Genomic DNA, 20,444 nt, shown 5'->3' with positions numbered 1-20,444 from the left:
GGGGCTTCGATTCAAACGAGAGGACAACATAAGAGATCCATCCAAGTCAAATGGTTGGTTGTGGCAGCAGCGGCTCGAGGGATTTTGCAAGATTTCTGGGTTATATATAAAGGGAATTCGGCAACGGGAAACCCTAGGTTATGAAGGGGATTGAGACATGGAGAAGAAAGGAAAGTCTACATGCTTACCTTTTCCTTAATCCAGTAATTAGCCACAACAACAAACACATAATTCTTAATGTTATGTTTTAACAACAATAGGATGGAAAGGTTCATTAACGACACTAGATCAAAACGCCTATGAACGAATTATCACTCGTCTATGCGAGGTTTTGGGGCGAGGATGCAGGGGGTGATCATCAGCACGACCTTGTGAACGTGCAGCTTGATGTTGTATTCCTGGTCCAGGAGCTCAAACACGCACACGTCCCATTTCTCCAGGTTGTTCTCCATGGCGAGCGCCCCCCACCCAGCGCTGAACGCCGCGCGGGGACGCTCACCGCCGGTGTACTCGTACCACACCTTCCACGGCTTCGCCTGCGGGTCCCATAGCGTCATCTTCCTGCTCTCTTTGGGGAGGAATGTTTTCACGAACTTGTCCGGGATGATCTGTCGTCGATCACGATCAGTCAATGAGCAATGCAGATTTTTAATGTATGTGTCAACTATCGAGAGAAGAAATTGAATTGATCAATTACCATGAAGTACGAGGCATAGACATCGTTGTGCTTCATTGCCTTGATGGCAAAGGGCCTCTCGGATTTGAACCTATGCGCCCTCTCCATGGCATATTCCTTCTCCCTTTGAGTTACTGGACGCCTCTGCGACATTAATCCCAGCCTTCTCATAACCTTGATGAGAACTGGTATAAAAAGATGCAGACTATCAGGCTAGTTCACTTCAAGTTTGTTCTACTTAGTACTAGCAGTATAATAAAAGGGTGCGCTTACAGGAAGGAAGGAAGAAACAAAGAGATTTACCTCTGCCAGGTTGGTTTTCACCATTACTCTTGTTGAACATCGGGAATTGATTCTGCTTACTAAGCCTTTTACCAAAAGAATTGTGCCACATGGTTAAGTCCGTGCACACTGATTCTGGTGCGAATACACCTGTATGAACTATATGTGGGTAAGGTTCATTAGCTCGATGATAAGAACATATGGATAGGAACCATTTTACAGTATAAGACCAGTGATATGTTGCTAGCAGAGAATATAAATAGCTTGATGACACAACATCTAAGCCATATATATATACATACATATATATATATACAGTATGTATGTATGTATGTATGTATGTATGTATGTATGTATGTATATGTATGTATGTGTGTGTGTAAACAAGTTCTACTCATTTTGAAATTGATTCCTTACCTGCCAAATTGTCATTTGATATTGTTTCTTTCGAAGCTTTTTTGAGGGGAACGCTTTTAGATGCTGAAGAAGAAGACCCAGTATAACCAATTAAAGGAGGAGCAGAGCTTTTCCCCTCGGCCTTGGACTCCTTGGATGGATGACTGTCCAACTCTGCTTACAATGGATGTGCACACAGGTTAGCTAGATAACAAGAGCCTATGAATCATGTGACAACATTTAGCCATCACAATATATAGTTAATTTGAAATCGATACATCTAATGGTTATTCCGAATTACCTGCAAAATTGTCACTTGATGTTGCCGCCTTAGAAGGTGAATCACCAGATGGAGACCTTATCTCCCCAGCCTTGGACTTCTTGGGTGGACGATGCTCCGATTCTTCTTACAGTTCGATATTCACGTAGACAAAGGTTAGCTCGATAACAAGACTATCAGAATCATTTTACAAAATCAAGCCATCTCATAACAACATACACGTAAAAAGTACTACACGTACTAATTATTTTGAAATCGATCGATCGATAAGAGGGTTCTCCTTAATTACCTGCCAAACTATCGCTTGATGCTCCTCCCCCAGAAGTTGGATCACCAGATGGACCTTCAGAGTTCTTCCTCTCCGCAGGCTTGGACTTCTTGGATCGGTCCACTTCTGCCATGATATCATCAACCTTCCTAAACCTAGCCCTCTTCCCGATCAAAAAACCATCGTCGGTCTTGCGTAGATCCTCCTGTTGTTGTTGCACTGGTTCCAATGCATCATCATTGCACATGCGACATTCACTGTCTTCCTCATTCCCCGGAGTTTCTGATAATGCGTCTTCAACTTCCTCCGCATCTTCATCTTCTGAAGCATCTTCTTCTTCTGAAGCTTCATTTTGTGGTGCACCATCTGCACTGGTGCCACTGTGAGTGTCTTCTTCTTGAGGGGCAACACCATCTACATTGGTGCACTGGTGCCAGTCGACGTCCTTGCACTGCGGCTGGGCGAGATACGCATAGGGATCCTCGCAGGACGATGGCAAGAAAATAGTCACTGAGAACTGTGACTGCCCATCGTAACGGAATACCAGCAGGTAACCATAACCGATGCGATTGTCGGAGAGGAACTCCTTCCATCCACGCGCAAAGAGTAGCTCCCCGGAGATTTTAGCCAGCTCTACAGGCCATTTATTCCCGCTTGGACCTCTCAGGGAAACCATCCCTGTACAATCTTCCAAGTATTTGTGAAATCCTACTGGAATGGTCTGCAACATATGTCGTCATACAAATTAATTAGTAATGGTTGAACACGTCGAGCACAACCCAAACATGCATATATGGCATTTAACCTTGCCTTCCTATAGTGCAATCCCAGCTATCAGTCACTGCTCAATTGGCATTATATTTTGCGAAAATATTACATATGTCACTTTTATTTACAATCTACATTTTTTGTAAATACAAAAAATATCAACTTTCATGAAGTAGTTTATATTTTGGATATGTTATCTCTTTTATCCTTCTCAATGACAGAAAGCATTGTATAGTCCATGTTTCAAACATATCAATCAAAAATTGAACAAATAATATATTGGGTGAAATAGATTATGTATGTACAATTTTAACCCTATCAAATTAGAGAGCACCATTCCTAAAAGTGAACCGCAATGGAAAAAAGATAACCTTAACAACAATCATGCAAAAATATGGTAGGTAAAAATGGAACAGCTAAAATGAGTTAGTCCCTTTCTTTGTTGTTATGAATCAAGAAAGCCTACCATGTGTTCCATAAATGAATAGGATATGAGTGTCCTGAAGAAGTGAGGGCAATTTGTTTTGTCATTCTGGTCCTTATCCTTTTCCTTCGAATCCTCTTCCTCCTTCCTTCCCTTCTGCTTATTTATCTCCTTTTCTTCCTCTACTTTCTCTTTCTCAATTTCTCGCTGCCCTTGTTCTTCTTTCTTATTATCATTATCCTCGTTTCTTTCCATATGTGACTTCACCTTCTTCTCATTTTCCTTTCTTTTGCTCCGATCCTCCCTCTCCTTCTCATCATCATTTTTATCAACAACTCTCATTTTCTTCTCTTTCTCCTCCTTGTTCTTATCCATCTTCCGCTTCGAGGAATTTTGCTTCTCCTCTGCTTTCTTACCACCTTCAGCTTTATTTTGCTTCCTTTTCCCTTTCATATTAATATTTTCATCTTCCTCTTCTTTTACCTTGACATTTTGCATATTATCTACCACGCCCATAGTGTTATACTGTTTTTTATGACGTACCATGATTGGACCTTTACTTATGGTAGGTACTTCTCTCTGCAATACAATAGGAGATATATGATACATTAGCACAATACTTTTGCAATGGTAATAATGGAATATAATACCACACAAGTTCCACTCGAGGGCTAAATCTACATATGAAACGCTTTCAATTTTGGATTTTTGTTCTGATTATTCAATGATTATTCCAAATTGCGTTAGTTATTTTCAAGAATACTCATGTAGAGTCCTTTTGTTACAGATCTAACAACCAACATAAATATTATTTCCATATAAGCTCTTCAGGGAATAAAATAGAACACTATTTATCCCATATTTATATACAAATATTGGTCACACAAGTACACATCATACATGAATGCTAGGAATATATATAGGGTGGTCGCATGCATAATATTTTGGCAAGGCGCACTTGCACATTTCTATATATTGATCTAACCAGGAAATCCGATTTTGATACCTTATCCGATCTATCCACTAATAGACCTTCATGTGATCCCCATGTTTATCCTTCTAGAGGATTTGCCAAACAAACTTTATTTTGTCTTGATGATATTTACAAATTCGATGATTCCATTATCAAAATTTAGTAAACCAAGAAACATGCACATATTGTGTATATTACCATCCTTGTCTTAAGACAAGAAAGGTATGGCGTAACTAGCAACCCAATGGTCATCATGAGAGAAAGGTAGCATTATACTAATTTGCAATATTTTAATAAAAATAAATTTAATATCATGAATATAAAAATTATTTTTCCTAGTGGCCTAGTGGAGTTCTTTCTTCCATATATATAGGGCATTAGATCATTCTTCCAACATGGCCAAATTTCCAATGCGAGGATGACAACAACAACAACATTATTGTGTGTTTCACAAGAATTTATACCCCCCCCCCCCCCACACACACACACACTCAAAGTGAGAAGACGAATACGTCAATCTTATCAAGAAAACCGCTAGTTATATCCCACATGGATCTATGCACAACTAAAACATCTAGAAACTATGAACATGGATACAGCCGTCTTGTGTTGGGAAGAACAAAAGCATGATGCATACTGGATTTATAGAATAATAGGGTGAGGCATAATCATAACAATGGGCTAAAGATCTAACTGCGCTAGCATAGATCGGATATACCGTAGGGCTTACCAGGCGTCGTGAATCACTTTAAATCTTGATAGATCTGAATATCATACCACTCCAAGGGGCATTCGACTCAACAGCGAAGACGAGAGAAGAGATTAAGACGAGAGAGGAGATTTAGATGATGGCCAACATGGTTGGTTGCGGCGGCGGCGGAGGCTCGATGGACTTTGCAATGTTTGGGGGTTATAAAGGGGGTCACGAAGGGGAAAACCCTAGGTTTTGAAATGGGTGGGACTTGGGAGAAGAAAGGAAAGTCCATTTTTTTCCAGGCCCATCATCATCAGATGACAATATCAAATCTCAATGGGCCCAATTCCAGGCCCACTAGTTTTTCTTTCACATGTCAATGGTAAAACTTCTATTGAGGGTCTATTTTAGGCCCATTGGTTGAGGGTGTTCCGTAGAGGGTCAATCTATAGTATTTTTTTATTCAAAATCATAAGGCCAAATAAGTTGATTTACGTTCATCTAGTATGTATTTTCAATTTTGAAAATTGGTTGCTAAACTTACTTGTATTTTAAAAAGCAAGCTTAATTTTATGACATTGTACAAAATATATTTGGATGTGGTACCGTGTTCTCCAGTAGAAACTACAGAACATCGATCAAACCAATAGACGTTGTGTTGTATTTCCCATCGGATTTTTTTATTCATGTGTAAACAAGGAGATCCATGAGAGTGTTTTCTTCATATAATAAATATTGCCATATTATGATGCACCGTACAATACACTTTTCTATGAAAGTGTTTTCTTGTATAGTGTTGCCGAAAGGTTACATTGGTATTGTATTAGAGCAACTCCAATCGTACCGACCAAAACAGATGGCGCTTTTACCCTCTTGTTGTCCATTTGGGTCGGCCGCCCGCTTAGCGTCCGCCCTGTTTATGATTTGGGTCGGCAGTGTGCCCAGCACCCGCGACCCGTTTCATGTCCACGCACAAATTTGAAAAGGCCCGCGGCCATAGATCATGCCAGCGGCCATGCCGTCCCCCAAAGTTCATGCCGGCATCATGCCAGCGGCCGGCATACAATGCCAGCTCCAAAAAACACCACACAGATCATGCCAGCGCACTTGCCAGCGGCTGGCACACATATGCCAGCACACAAAAAGGGGCAGGGAATTTGACCACGCCATCTCGGTCGTCGTCATGCCAGCACACTTGCCTGACATGCAAAAAAGGGATGGTGGTCACCGCCATAGATCACTCATCATCGAACTTGAGCATGTCAGCCTACATCTTCTCGAACCACGGCCTCTTCCTCAACGACACTATGTTGAGGTCCACCTTCATGATCTCCACCCCGTCATCATGCTAGCGAGAGCCACTTCTTTTGCCTTGGTCTTGGCATTGGCGGCCTCGATCTCTAGCATCTTAGCTTGCTTCTCTGCCTCCATCTCAAGCATCCTCGCTTGCTTCTCCGCCTCCATCTCAAGCCTCCTCCTTTAGATCTCCATGAAGGCGTTCATTTGCTCTTCCTTGTCTTGTCGGCCTTCTCCTCCCTTGAGTACTTCTTGGTCATCATGCCCTCCACGGTTGCGAGCAAGGCGATAGATGTCGCATCCCGCTTGTCCTCCTTCTTGGAGTTGGTCTTCCCTCGCGACCGTGGCTTCTCGCCCTCCCCAACCTCCTCCATGGCTTTCTTCCCCCAACGAGCAATTATGGCGGAATATTGCGCCTTGAACTTCTCCTCCCTGTTGATGACCATCCAACAATGGGAGAGGTTGAAGGACTTGCCTTCGTGTTGGACCTTGAATGCCTCCAAAGCTTGAATGCCTACAAATGAATAGAATGCAAGCATATGGGAAAATGGATATGCAAATGGACATGCAAGCATAACAGGAATGGAAACAAAGAGGGGCGCATGCATACCATGTCTTGCATTCTGATGCCGCTCACGGGGCGTTCCTTGATGCTCTCAAGGTGGCATAAAACTTGTTGCACTCTTGTTGTATCACCCTCCATCGTTTCAAAATGGACACCCGTGTGTGCTATGCATTTGGCACAGCACAAACTTCTTGCGCTCATGGAACTCACGATGGACACGAATCCAAAAGGTCGATGCCTTTTGTTCGGCGCCGACCTTGGGGTCTTTCCCAATGTCCCTCCAACACTCACAAAGGAGCTTGTCCTTGAACGACGTGTATGCCTTCATCCGCTTGCTCTTCCGCTTCGGCTTCGCCCCGGCGGCTTGGTTGGCGAGCTCGTCCTCGAACAAAGGCTCGCCATCGATGCCCATTTCATCCTCTTTCTTGTGGTCGTAGTCCTCCGGGAACTCATGGTCGAGCGGGAAGCCGTCTAGGCCGACCTGATCTTCCATGAAGGCGTCGTGCATGGAATCTTGATCGTAGGTCGCCAGCGTGAACAGCCACTGGCTGTCTTGGCTTTGGGTCTCATCGGGATCATAGCCAGCCGCAGCGGCACTGCTAGCGGAGTTAGCGGCCGCTGCACCACCCTCGAAGATGATGTTCTTCATAAAACGGTTGGCCGTTTCCTCGTCGCCGGCCGCCGACATTCTGTCGAATAGGTTGCGGGCGCCGGGTAGCACGTCGGCTGGCATCTCCGCGCGCGTTTCCTTGCCCCTCCGAATGACGAGGCACCAGACACTGGTGTGGCGTTGAGGTCAATGGGCACGAGCGCGGGCGTGGAAGGCGCCACCATGCTCACTTCTGGCGAGCATTCCTCGAAAAGTCGAGAGGCTTGCGAGTAGACGCGGAAGCCAGGAATCAGGTGCGTCGCTGACGCGCCGGCGACTCTGGCAGCACCATCCGAGGAAACACGAACGAGCCGGTGCTGGATGCGGCCACAGCGGCGCTGACAAGACCGTGCTGGCCAGGGTTTAACCCTAGGTAGATCAGGGCCTCCCTCGTTGCCGCCGCAACGCGGGCGTTCGTTTCCTCCTGCTGCGCGGCGGCGGTGAGAGCGACGGCGTCCGCTGCTTCATTCCTTGCGTCACCCGCGTGCCTCCAGCCCTTCCTCTTTGCCAACTCCGCGACCCGCTCCTCGGGCGTCAGCTGCTTCTTCTTGGGCGCCGCGGAAGTCTTGCGGGAGGTGCGGGGCTTGCCTTTGTGAGAGGGGGCGGAGGTGATGCCGGACGAGGCGAGGGAGGCGAGGCCGGCGGCGTGTAACATCCCAAATTTTCAATTTCAAATGTTTTACAATTATAGCTAGGAATCTATTGCATTTCCTTGTGAACCATGTGAAATTTGAAAATTTCAGAGGCATTTGAATACTTTCTGTTGAATTTGAATTCACTTCGAACTGGCATTTGAAATTCATTTCAAAAATCCCTGACAAAAGTATGAGAGGAGGTAACATGACACCTCAAAAAAATTCAGAAGAAAATAATGCCAAAAGTATTTGAATTCAAATTTGGTTTTACTTAGAATTTTCAAAAAATGTTTTTATAAAGTTTGGATTTTGCCTCTGAAAAATAGTGCATCATTTAGGATTTATTTTTCTGCTCATTTTGATATATATATATATATTGTCTATATAAAAGTAATTTTATTTTTGTTTATTTCTTTATTTCTCTTTTATGTCAAAAAAAACACCTAGCGCGCCAGGCCAGCCGGCCCAACAGCCGAGCTGGCCCAGCCGCCAACTGCCCCCCCCCCACCTGAAGCCGCTACAGGCAGGTCACATGACCCGCGCCCCGCTCCCCGCACCTGGTGACAGGAGGGCCCCGCCCTCGTCCCCTTCCTTCGAAACAGCCACGCCAGGATCCCGCTCATGCCTGCCGCCGCATGCGAATCTCTCGGGATAATGCCCCGGGCTTGCACCCTCCTCCAAATCCATACCCTATAAATACCCCTCGACCGAACCCCCTAAACCCTACCTCAAAAAAACCACCACCTCGCTCGCCCGCTCCGTTCTAATCTCGCTATGCCGCCATTCATCATTGGAATCCTCACCGGTTAGCACACCCGAGCTCCAATCGCTCTGACCTTTCAAAACCCCTCGCTCAGGCGCATCTTTTTGACATCTTTTTTATCCTCACCACCCTCTACAAAGAGCTACTCGACCGCGTCTGCCCTCCGCCATAGTCTCCGGCTGGTCGTAAACCTCCTCCACATCAATGTGGTTCACCTGAGCACGGGGAAGAGGATTGGGCTTCTTGGTTGATGATTTTTCGTTCCGTTGTCGTTTCCATTTCCCTGCTTGGCCTCTAGACAATCGGTGGAATAATGTCATGTCTTCTTGCACTTGAAACAAGTGGTATGACTCAGATCCTTCTGAGCCGGAGAAGGACGGTGTTGGTTGTCGTTGCCTCCATAGCCAGACTTGAAGTTGTTGTTGTTCTGACGATTATTCATATTCCATCCATGGTTATGTCCTCCATGAGTATGTCATCCATGGGTGTGGTGACTGTGTCCTCCCGAGTATGGGGTGTAGTAGGGCTTCTACTGAGCTCCATAGATGTACTTTCGCTGGTCATACTTCCGCTTGCGGTTATCAATCTGTTGTTGCTTGCCTTCAAGGATGATGGCCTTGTTTACCATCTCCTGGTAGTTGTTGAAGGTAGCCACCATTAGCTACATTCCCAGCTCATCATTGAGTGCTTCCAGAAATTTCTCCTGCTTTGCGGCATCTGTGGCCACATCATCTGGGGCATAGCGAGCTATCTGACTGAACTCGTCCATCTGCCCCACAGTATGATTCCCCTAGCATAAGTTATGGAACTCGCGCTTCTTCAAACTCATGGAACCAACTGAGACATGAGAGGTGCGGAAGGCCCATGCTAAAACTGATCCCATGTAATTGTGGCAATGGGATAGGTGGTGGTGTAGTTCTCCCACCAAGAGGCCGCAGGTCCATCAAGACGATGTGTGGCAAAGCGCACCTTCTCTGCATCCGTGCATCCAGCAGTTAGTAGTTGCCTTCCGATCTTGTGAAGCCAATCATCAGCAACAATCGGCTCGGTGCTGCTAGAGAACACCATCAGATTCAGCCTTAAGAAACAGGTCAGTTGTCGACAGGGGGTGGTGGCGGTGGATTGTTGTTGTTGTTGTTGTTGCCTTGGTTATGGATGAGCATCTCCATCAAGGCATTCAGCTACTGGATCAACTGGGTGAGCTCCGGTGGGAAGTGAATCCGGGGTCACGTCTCGGAGGCATCTGATGTTTTGGAGCGGATGAGAACTTATAATAGAACAAGGGTCTAAAGAGAAAATGACACTACCCGTATGCATGCAACAATCATTATCACACCAATCATTCATTTATTCAACTCAATTATAGTTCAAACTGGGGATACAAGTCTTGCAATAAAACTAAAACATCGACCTAATCGATCAACGATAAAATAAAAATAACATGACGATCATGACTAAGTGTTCTCCTCATATATCATTGCGTCCTCCAGCGGTGCGTCTTCCGGTGGTGCATCCTCCGGTGGTGTGTCTCCTCTTGGTGCGTCCTTCAGTGGAGCTCTCGTCATAGTCCTCATCATTGCTCACTAAGGGTCCATCGTCACCATTCGAATAGAGGTCTTCTCCTAGGTCCATCTTCTCTTCCATCGCGTCAATATAAGTCTTCGGGTTCTGGATCCTCTCCAAAAAGTCCTGGACTTCTTGTTCATGCTTGTCATGGTCCTCGCATGCTTTATCCTCCAATTCCAGTTCACAGAAGATAAGTTTCCTGAAAATCTTCGAGTTCCTACGCGTCTGAACCTCCAGAGTACTGATGTGAGTCTCCAGGTCTTGGACATATGAGATAATGGAGTCGTCATCCACGATGCACACGATCTCTCCATTTGCAGTTCTGCGGGAGATCATGGCGAGGTATGATCCATCAAGCTCGACCATGTACTCCTCCCGGAGGTGTCCAAGTGCATGATGAATAGTCATATCCCTCACAAGGATCCAAGTAGGGGCAGTAAACTGGAAGTAATGGGCTCTGAGAAGCTTTCGAAAGTTCTCCCTGGAATGTGCACCACAATCCTATAGCGAGTGTCCGCCGGAAGTGCATTGGTAGGAATTCCGGTGATGAGTGGCAGAGCAATCTTCAACTTCCTAATGATCTGAACCAGCTGCTTGCCGAAAGGCATCCTCACCCGGCTGGCAAAACTCCGGCAGCAGGACTAGGATGTATTCAGCGGCCATCTAGAAGGTTGAAATCGGAGGGAAGCATAAATGAACAGCGGAGAAATATGGAAAAATAAAAACATAAAATAAAATATTTTCTTCATATGGCTTTCCGATCCTAGGGGTTCCGTCCTACGGTCAGCGTGTAAAATAAAATTCATTGCCAAAACGGTATCAGAGACACGCTGACCGTAGGACGCAACCCCTAGGATCGAAAAGCCATAGGAAGAAATTATTTTATTTTATGTTTTTATTTTCTGGTATTTCTCCCCTGTTCATTTCTGACTTGAGTCGTCGAGTACATCCCAGTCCTACTGCCGGAGTTTTGTAGCCGGATGAGACGATGCCTTTCGGCAAGTAGTTGGTTCAGACCATCAGGAAGTTTAAGATTGCTCTTCCCTCCATCATCGGGACTCCTACCAATGAACTTCCGGTGGACACTCGCTATAGGATTGTGGTGCACATTCTAAGGAAGACTTTCGGAAGCTTCTCAGAGCCCATTAACTTCCGGTTTACCGCCCTACTCGGATCCTTGAGAGGGACATGGCTATTCATCATGCACTTGGACACCTCCGGGAGGAGTATAGGGTCGAGCTCGATGAATCAGACCACGCCATGATTTTCTGCAGAACTGCAAATGGAGAGATCCTGTGCACCATGGATGATGACTCCATTCTCTCATATTTCCGAGACCTAGAGACTCACGTCAGGACTCTAGAGGTTTAGACGCGCAGAAGCTTGAAGATGTTCAGGAAGCTGATCTTCCGTGAATTGGAATTGGAGGATAAATCACGCAAGGACCATGACGAGCATGAAGAAGAAGTCAAGGACTTTCTGAAGAGGATCCAGAACCTGAAGACTTAAGTTGTTGCGATGGAAGAGAAGATGGACTCGGGAGAAGACCTCTATCCGAATGATGACGATGGACCCTTAGTGAGCAATGATGAGGACGAGGAGAGCTCTACTGAAGGACGCACCAAGAGGAGGCGCACCACCGGAAGACGCACCACTGGTGGACGCAAGGATATCTGAGGAGAACACTTAGTCATGACTGCCATGTTATTTTTATTTTATCGTTGATTGATTAGGCCGATGTTTTAGTTTTGTCGCAAGACTTGTATCCCGAGTGTGAACTATGATTGAGTTGAATAAATGAATGGTTGGTGTGATAATGATTGTTGCATGCATATGGGTAGTGTCATTTTCTCTTTAGACCCTTGTTCTATTCTAATTTCTCATCCACTCCAAAACATCATATGCCTCTGAGACGTGACCCCGAATTCACCTTTCCACTGGAGCTCATCCAGCTGATCCAGCAGCAGAATGCCTTGATGCAGATGCTCATCCAGAAACGAGGCAACAACAACAACAACAACAAAAATCCACCGCCACCACCCCCTGACAACCTGACCCGTTTCTTAAGGTTGAATCCGTCGGTGTTCTCTAGCAGCACCGAGCCGATTGTTGCTGATGATTGGCTCTACAAGATCGGAAGGCATCTAGTAACTCTTGGTTGCATGGATGCATGGAAGTTGCGCTTTGCCGCACATCAGCTTGATGGACCGCAGCCTCCTGGTGGGAGAACTACACCACCATTTATCCCATTGCCATAGTTACATGGGATCAGTTTCAGTAGGCCTTCTGCACCGCTCATGTCTCAGCTGGTGCCATGAGTTTGAAAAAGCGTGAGTTCTGCAACTTACACCAGGGGAATCATACTATGGGGCAGTACATGGATGAGTTTAGTTAGTTAGCTCGCTATGCCCCAGATGATGTGGCCACAGATGTCGCAAAGCAGGAGAAATTTTAGAAGGACTCAATGATGAGCTGGGAATGCAGCTAATGGTGGCTACCTTCAACAACTACCAGGACCTGGTAGACAAGGCCATCATCCTTGAAGGCAAGCAGCAGCAGATTCATAACTGCAAGCAGAAGTATGGCCATGGAAAGTAAAGCTCTGGAGCTCAGCAGATGCCCCGCTACACCCTATACTCGGGAGGACACACTCATCGCACCCATGGAGGACATAACCATGGAGGGAATGGGAATAATCATCAGAATAACAGCAACTTCAAGTCTGGCAATGGAGGCAATGACAACCAACACCGTCCCGCTCCGGTTCAGAAGGATCTGAGTCATATCACATGTTGCAAGTGCAAGAAGACGGGGCATTATTCTACCGATTGTCCGAAGGCCAAGCAAGGAAATGAAAATGACAACGGCGACAAAAACTCATCAACCAAGAAGCCCAATCCTTTTCCCTGTGCTCAAGTGAACCACGTTGATGTGGAGGAGGTTTACGATCAGCTAGAGACTGTGGTTGTCAAGTTTTCACTAGTGGGTGGAGGATGGATGGAAGGGCGCCCTGGAGCATCCAGTGGTTGACCCAGGGATGCATGGAGAAGCGCCATGGCATCTTGCGGAAAGCTTCATCCAGCCACGAAGAGGCGGATGGATACGCCTTGAACGGAAGCTTACCTGTGCAGCCGCAAGTCACTATGGCTCTTGCTTGGTCGGCCCTAGGCGTGACTCTGGATGGACGGTGCCAGCAGATGTAGAAGAACGGTAGGAAATGGATGGGCACCGACAGTGGCCCAAAGGAACTCTACGGAAGACCTTGTTTCGTTTGTCCCGTCTTCAAACACCATGCAGTGCGAGGACATCAAGCAGGGAACGATTCTTGTGGGTAAAGTGCACAAGACTCTGCAGAATGATATTCAATCGATTAGTCGTGTCCCCGGTTATGGACAACCGAGCCTTTGGATTGGATTTATTTGGGACTCTCAACATCAAACATAATTAATTAATTATTGGGTTATTAATGATTTTCGATATGAGACACTGGTTGGCGGTACCATCTCAATAACAACATATTTTTTGTAGTAATTGCAAGCAAGTCCTTTTGTCGTAGGGAAAAAATTGCTTTTCGCAAAAACTTAAACTTAGAGCCGCACAGCCAAAATTGCATATAGAGATAACATTTTATTATTATTTCTCTCTCTATGACTTGCCGGCATATTCAAAATGCTGACCTACACTGCTGCAACATCTTATGCTGTAGAGGATTATTCCGACCAGGAGTGAGGCTACGATCCACGCTCGGTGATTGCCCTTTAGAGTCGGATGGACTTGCTTATCGCCTACACTTCCGCATTAGTTTTTCTCATGAGCTGGCCTTCAGCCGAATTTATTCTGATGTAATAAAGACTCTATATGAGAATCGTGTAACAAATCAGGTGTGATTGAACTTTGATATTTTTATCAATGTACTGTGTGTGCCAGCGTGATTTTGGGATGATACAGATACATAGAGACTTGACCATTTTTGGGTCGGGTCGCTTCACGGCAGCATCGAGGGCGTCGTCCATGGCGAGCGGAGAGGAGCGCGCGCGGGCGGGAGGGTTTTGGAAAAGTGGAAGAAAATGGTGGACGCTTTGCCACCGACTGGCGGGCCAGGGAGGGTAGTTGGCACGAGGCGCTCGTGTTTGTCTCGTGTCCGCGTCGATGCAAATGAGGCTCAAAATTAGGCCGGGAATAAATCGACAGACGGACGAAAAACGGACGCGCGTCCGTTCAGGTCAGCGTGTTGAGCTGATTTTTCTATCCGTCATAATCTAAACAGACGCGTGCGGACGAAATTGATCAGTGTGTTGAAGTTGCTCTTATCTCTTTCAATAGGGCTGGACCAGCATATTCTTTCTATCATGTTCGCCTGCGCCGGAGGCCGGGATCGCAGCATGTAAGGAGGGGGTTAGTCTCGCTATGGATTGGTTTGACAATCCGCTAATTAATGAGGCTGAGGCCAACTCCACTGTAAGACCCCAAACGAACATCTGATTTGTTCAGATTTCGTCCGTTTGCAGTGGGGATGGGTGTGAAAGCGGATATATGTGTCCGGTGTCTGTTTGAGTCACCCACCGCAACAAACAACCCCAAAACGTCCGCTGCCGTCCGCGCCCGCCCGCACCGTGCCTGCTCACCGTCGCTGCCCGCGCCGCGCCCTGCCTGTGCCCGCGCCGCGCCGCGCCTGCCCGCCCTTCGCCCGCTCGCCGTCGCTGCCCAGCTATGCCCCGCCGCCCACCACCGCGCCCGCCAGGCGTCCTGCAGACCCCGCACGAGCCCGCGCCCTCCGCTCCAGGCTCTGCACGCCCCGCACCGCGCGCCCCGCCCCGGCCTGCGGACGTTGCTGCCTGCTCCGAGCCCCGCGCCTGCCCGCACCGCGCCCTGCCCGCGCCGAGCCCCGCGCCTACACCGCGCCCTGCCCGCGCCGAGCCCCGCCCCGGCGAGCCCCGCGCCTGCACCGCGCCTTGCCCGCGCCGAGCCCCGCCCCGCCCCACGCGCCCTGCCCTGCGTCCGCGCGCCCCGCCCCGCCACTTGCCGCGAGCCCCGTCGCGTCCCGCCGTGCGCCCGCGCGCCGCGCCCCGGCACGCCCCGCGAGCCCCGCCGCGCCCCGGCCCTTCTCGTGCGCCCGCCTGCTCGCCTCGCCCAGTCCGCACTCGTCTGCCCATGGCCTCCCCTGCTCGTCGTGCCGCTCGCGTGCACCGGCATGGTTGGTGTGTGGAGTAGGAGAGAGAGAGGAGAAAAGGTGGAGAGAGAAAGGATGGTGGGTGGGCATGCTGGGCCATGGGAGATAAAAAACAGAGAGGATGACAGGCGGGCCATGGGGTCACATGCGGAGGACACGCCCCGGACGAGGACGACGCAGAAGTGTCTGCTTGTGTCCGTTTTGGAGCAAAGACAGACCAAGTTTGCGTCCAGGATGGGCCGATGCGGACCAAAAACGGACGTTTTTCTAGGATGGGGTCGCGCGTTGGGACGTCTCGTTTGTCCGTTTTATCCCAAACGGACGGGGCCGGACGATTTGGGGTCGTTCGGTGGAGTTGGCCTGATAGTCTTAGTAGGTCACCGGTGGCAACACTTGTAGAGGAGACAAAGAGGAGTCTGAATGAAGGACGTGAACATCAAATCATGCATGCACTACATGACACAATATGGCCACCTCTCGCCATACTGCCGTGTGGTTGGGCTCTGGTCCCGATGACTTATGTAATCTCTTCAAAACGAGTGTAACTCCATGATTTAATCAATATAATCTCGTTTGACTTGAAAAAAAGGGGCTGGACTAAAAGTTTGTAGCTCACGAGCTTGATGAGTGCTTAATAGTTCAGCTCGTTAAGCTCGTTTTTTTAAAAAAAAGTTCAAGCTTTATTCATTAGAAATAATCATTACATCGTTTATGAGAATTGATACAATTGCATTATGTGGTTCCTTAAACCAATCAGAAATGAAAGAAAATCTAGCCAACTTGGCAAGTTCACGAGCAACTTTATTTGCTTCTCTATTACAATGCTCGAATCTAGAAATGGGAAAATCGCAAACTAAGTGAAAACAGTCATCAAAAATCGTTAAGCTCGTTAGTAATAACACAACACATATTTTTATTTTATATGATGATAAAAATTTTGTAGCACCTCGGCCCATCTATTCAACCTAATCTACATAGGAGGCAACAAACTAGTGCATTTTCTTTTGTAGTCACCATTTTTCTTCTTAAAAACCACATCTACACACTCATCATGTAGATAGTGACACATCAAAATATGTTAACGAGTGCTCGCGAGCTTCAAACGAATCGAGTCGAGCAAAGTTTTCTGCTTGTTAATCTTAACAAGCTTAACAAGCCGAATCTTAACGAGTACGAGCTTAACGAGCCGAGCAGCTCGTTAATCCACCCCTATATGATTCCAAATGAGTTTACTTAGGCTATATGTTTTCACCCACTTTTCTTGGTGGTGGTGTGAAATATATAATATTGGCTCACAAGAGAGATAGCATGTAAAGATGAGCATAATAGGTGTTGATCTTTTCTTCGCCGAAGAAAATAGTTGTTGATCTGCTCAGTTGATGATTTTCATGCCGTGCTGTCTTGTGATGTCTTTTTCCTTGTCAGGCACATTGTCATGTATGTTGTACCATTTTATTTTTCGTTGTCTTGGCCATTGTATCGTGGAACCACTCGTTTTTGAATAACTGAGCTCTGCATTACCTGGAAAGCCAAGCATTGGTTCATTATTGTACTTAGGGGTAGAGTTGTTGCTGACATTTATTTTCTGGGGTGAAGACTCCAACCAAACTGGGATTCGCAGCAGATTAAAAATCATTCACTTCTGAAGGAACAACAACGAGAGAGAGAGAGAGAGAGAGAGAGAGAGAGAGAGAGAGAGAGAGAGAGAGAGAGAGAGAGAGAGAGAGAGAGAGAGAGAGAGTTGGATTTGCCTAGAACACCAACCATAATTGGCACAGTTGTCACTATCATTGGTCTGAAGTTGAAGGCACCAAATTGCACTTCACAAAGTGGATTAAGAGTTCCAAAAATTAAGTGGATTGAGAATTAGTACAAAAGATGTATAGAAGATGGATTCCTTCCTCGTCGTGTAAATGTTCAACGAGGAGAGATCAGCTGGTTTCCAAGATGACAAAATGATGCATCGGTAAATGCAAAACTTATTAATATTTTTCTGCAATTTCATCAACTCAAAACTCTTACTGCATTTCCTTAGTTTTTCCTACGGTGCGTTAAAGACTCTCCATTGTTCAATCGCAAAAAAAAAAGAAGACTCTCTAGTGTAAGTTCAAGAAAACAAAGACAAGATACTCCTGCATTTTCATTCGCTCTAGTTGTGGACCTGAATTTTCAAAGGTTTCCAGTTATGGTCGTTCGTTTGTGAAAAATAATGGTCGGAGTTGGTTTCTCGGGAGGATGCGTCCACATTTAGCGACGACGCCCGTCTGATCACGTCGGTCAGCACCGTCCTCCCGTCCGGTCACATCGCGTGGCATCAACGCCGGCTATTGCGGCTCTGTGCCAGCAAGAATGTGACGCGGGAAACGACATATCCGTCGAAGAGAAAGCACATGAGAGGATTTTGGGCAAGTCCGGGGTGTCGGATGCGTGCGTGGCAGTGGTCCGGATGTCCGTAAAGCAACCTGGTGTGCTTTGTCCGGACCGGATCGCAAACGGATGCGGGACAATATTGGATTGGATGACAAAACACGTCCGGATCAAGCGGTCCGAACGGATGCGGAGGGTTTGAGGGTCAGCGTTAGAGATATCTTTAGTTATCATCAGATAATAAATATTGTACTCTTCCTTTATGGGTTTTCCAATCGGGTTTCTTATGGAAGGTTTTTGATGAGGCAATATTAGTTATACCATATCATTTTCTCATTATATTTTCTCCACCGAGTTTTAAAAGGAGTTTTCAACGGTATATCATGTTACTGTATTACTCATTACATTTTCAGGGGGTTTTGGGGGGAGATTCTCAACATTATAAACAAATGATTCTTAGGATAGATGACGAGAGCTAAGGTACTCAGACTCCCCCCTCCCGCGTCCCCCTCCCACGTAGCTCCCGCGAGCAAGGGGGGGGGGGGGGGGGGGGAACCCTAGCCGCCGGACCTCAGGCCCCCTCAGGGGCGGAGGGCAGGATGAAAAATGAGAGGGAGCAATGATATATACGTATTTTTTTTCAGAAACATCTATGGAACTAATGGCTAAAAATTAAAAAAAACCACACAAGCATTCATATAGTGTGTTAGAAGCAAAATCACACACTTCCTTATAAGATAGTGTTATCACACACATAATTAATTAATTATGATAACTTCATTGCGAAAGCAAAACGTAAACTGACCAGTTAAGGCACAATAGCTTGAATATGCCGTTCCTTTTTGTTGGTACGTCCCTGATTTTCTAGCCTTCAAGCTGCAGGAAGATGAAACATGTTTGAATATAGAGAGCATATAAACATTGACAGATAAACATCTCTCCATTAGCTTTCCTGTCAATGCCAAGTAGTTAGCGTTAAATAAATTGAGACCGTGAAGGCAGAATATTAGTATTGATTTCATTTTACTCCCATGTGCTCAAACTTATTCATATGGAATTAGTAGGGGAACCTAGATTCAATCAACCTAATTACCGATTTGTGTATTACAATTTATACACAAGGATATTTGGTACAATTCACTGCCTTTTTGACATGGAAATCAGAATAAAATGATAATGGGGAAATTAGAAAGAAAAGGAGAGAGCTAAACCTAGGGCCTACCTTGATTGAATAATTGATTGGTACGGCTTCTTCCTTGGGGATGGCAGGCCGGCCGGCCGGCCGGCGTGCTCAGTGCAGGTCGAGGCTGATCGCTAGAGGCGAGGTGTATGTGCAGCGTAGAGCCGCAGGCGGCGGCGCGGCGGTTTCGGCTCGTCAAGGCCTCACGCGAGCACAGGCGACGATCACATCTGAGACTCCCGAAGACCTACTCCAGTACGTTTCTAGCGAAATCACCTGATCGTTCTGGATGGGCCCCTGGGCTAATAACCTATCTAATTTTCATATACGGGCTTTAAACATACAGCATGAAAAAAAGGGGAAGTGAGGGCAAATACCTTGGGATGAGTGGGGGCAGCGTTGTATATTCTGGGTCTGGTACACGTAAGCTAAAAAAAACGAGGGGGGCATTCGCCCCTGGGTCCCCTCCTCGCCGCCGCCTGGTTGCGCTGACGGGCGAAGCCCAACGGCGTGGGCGGCGGTGGGGCTTTTCCTCCTCGCGCTAGGGGGCGGCCGGCGGTGGACGACAACGGCGAGTGGTGGTCTCACGCTGGCGAGGGGTGTGGCGGCGCACGGTGGGCGCAGGCGGCGGGGTCGTGGGTGCTCGCTTCGTAGTGCGGGCACACTCGCGTTCGTGGAGGTGGTACCGGCCTGGTCTGGGCTCCTTCAGATCTGGGCGCTCTGGCGGCCGTGGACGGTGTGTGGTGCCTCGCCGGCGGGTCTCGTTGGGGATGGGCTGGTGGCAGCATGCTGGAGGTCCGGGTGGTGGCGCGCGGGATGGCCACGGCCAGTTCCGGCCGGATCTGACACGGGCGGTTCGTCGTGCTGTGCGGGCTGCGTGCGGCTTGGCTCATGGGCTCTTCCCTTTTGCTGCTAGGCAGGGGCAGCGGCGCCATGGTGGCGGTGGTGGTGGAGCGAGCGTGCCGACCAGATCTTCCCTTTTTTTGGCCGGCGGCGCGGGTTGTGGCACTGGCCCGGCGTGGTTGTTGCTCCAGCTGTGGGTGGCGGCAGCGACATGCTCTGTCCTCTGCGTGGGGGCTTCCTTTCACCGCGCCGGCATCACGACAGCTTGGCGGGTCAGCTGCGACGGCGGCTAGATTTCTGGCATCGGCTCGTTTGTAGGTGGTCCGGTTCGACCTTCGATACCTCACTTCGGCGTCTGGCACTATCTTCGTCGATGGGTTGGCCCTCCTCCAGCTGTGGTCCATCACTCGTCTCGCATCCGGCTACAGGACCGAGCTTACCTCGCACCCGGCTACAGAACCGAGCTTGTCTCGCGCCCGGCAGCAGGACTATGCTCGTCTCGCGCCCAGCGACAGGACCGAGCTCGTCTTGCGCCCGGTGCCGCAGGACAGGTCGATGAAGGCCAGTGTTGGCCGGTCTATTGGGTCTCGGCACTTGAGGCCGCCCAGGGGTGCACAAGGCGGGTCCTTTTCACTCGTATCTTTGGTTG

General features: G+C 47.7%; 1 protein-coding gene and 1 pseudogene across 4 annotated transcripts; both read right to left on the bottom strand.

Moving 5' to 3' along the window:
- Nucleotides 1–158: 158 nt before the first annotated feature.
- LOC125510609 (B3 domain-containing protein Os11g0197600-like) lies at nt 159–19,299 on the bottom strand. 4 transcript variants are annotated; one of them, XM_087521738.1, is made up of 9 exons: nt 18,995–19,299; nt 18,578–18,648; nt 3,137–3,673; nt 1,924–2,623; nt 1,656–1,760; nt 1,376–1,528; nt 980–1,117; nt 698–861; nt 159–608 (listed from the first exon to the last, which is right to left on the bottom strand). In XM_087521738.1, exons 3-9 carry the CDS (start codon nt 3,638–3,640, stop codon nt 312–314), a joined length of 2,061 nt encoding a protein of 686 aa, XP_087377864.1. In that variant the 5' UTR covers nt 3,641–3,673; nt 18,578–18,648; nt 18,995–19,299; the 3' UTR covers nt 159–311. The 4 variants fall into 4 exon arrangements, with proteins under 4 accessions (XP_087377864.1, XP_087377865.1, XP_087377863.1 ...); XM_087521739.1 differs by lacking the exons at nt 18,578–18,648; nt 18,995–19,299 and adding an exon at nt 4,798–4,970 and having other exon boundaries at nt 980–1,108; XM_087521737.1 differs by lacking the exons at nt 18,578–18,648; nt 18,995–19,299 and adding an exon at nt 4,798–4,969.
- On the bottom strand, nt 10,137–10,843 carry LOC147972910 (uncharacterized; annotated as a pseudogene).
- Nucleotides 19,300–20,444: the final 1,145 nt, after the last annotated feature.

This window comes from Triticum urartu, chromosome 5A, assembly GCF_056163025.1.
Source record: "Triticum urartu cultivar PI428250 chromosome 5A, HENAU_Tu73, whole genome shotgun sequence".
In the NCBI taxonomy this organism is placed as follows: Eukaryota; Viridiplantae; Streptophyta; class Magnoliopsida; order Poales; family Poaceae; genus Triticum; species Triticum urartu.
This window is presented reverse-complemented; position numbering and strand designations above follow the sequence as displayed.

Bases quoted from the DNA above. Each gene is read 5' to 3' on its own strand.
- LOC125510609 (XM_087521738.1), bottom strand. From the start codon at position 3,640: ATGGTACGTCATAAAAAACAGTATAACACTATGGGCGTGGTAGATAAT. The intron at 1,118-1,375 runs GTAAGGAATCAA...ACCCACATATAG, and splicing joins ATCAAATGACAATTTGGCAG to TTCATACAGGTGTATTCGCA. The intron at 862-979 runs GTAAATCTCTTT...TTTTTATACCAG, and splicing joins TGAAAACCAACCTGGCAGAG to TTCTCATCAAGGTTATGAGA.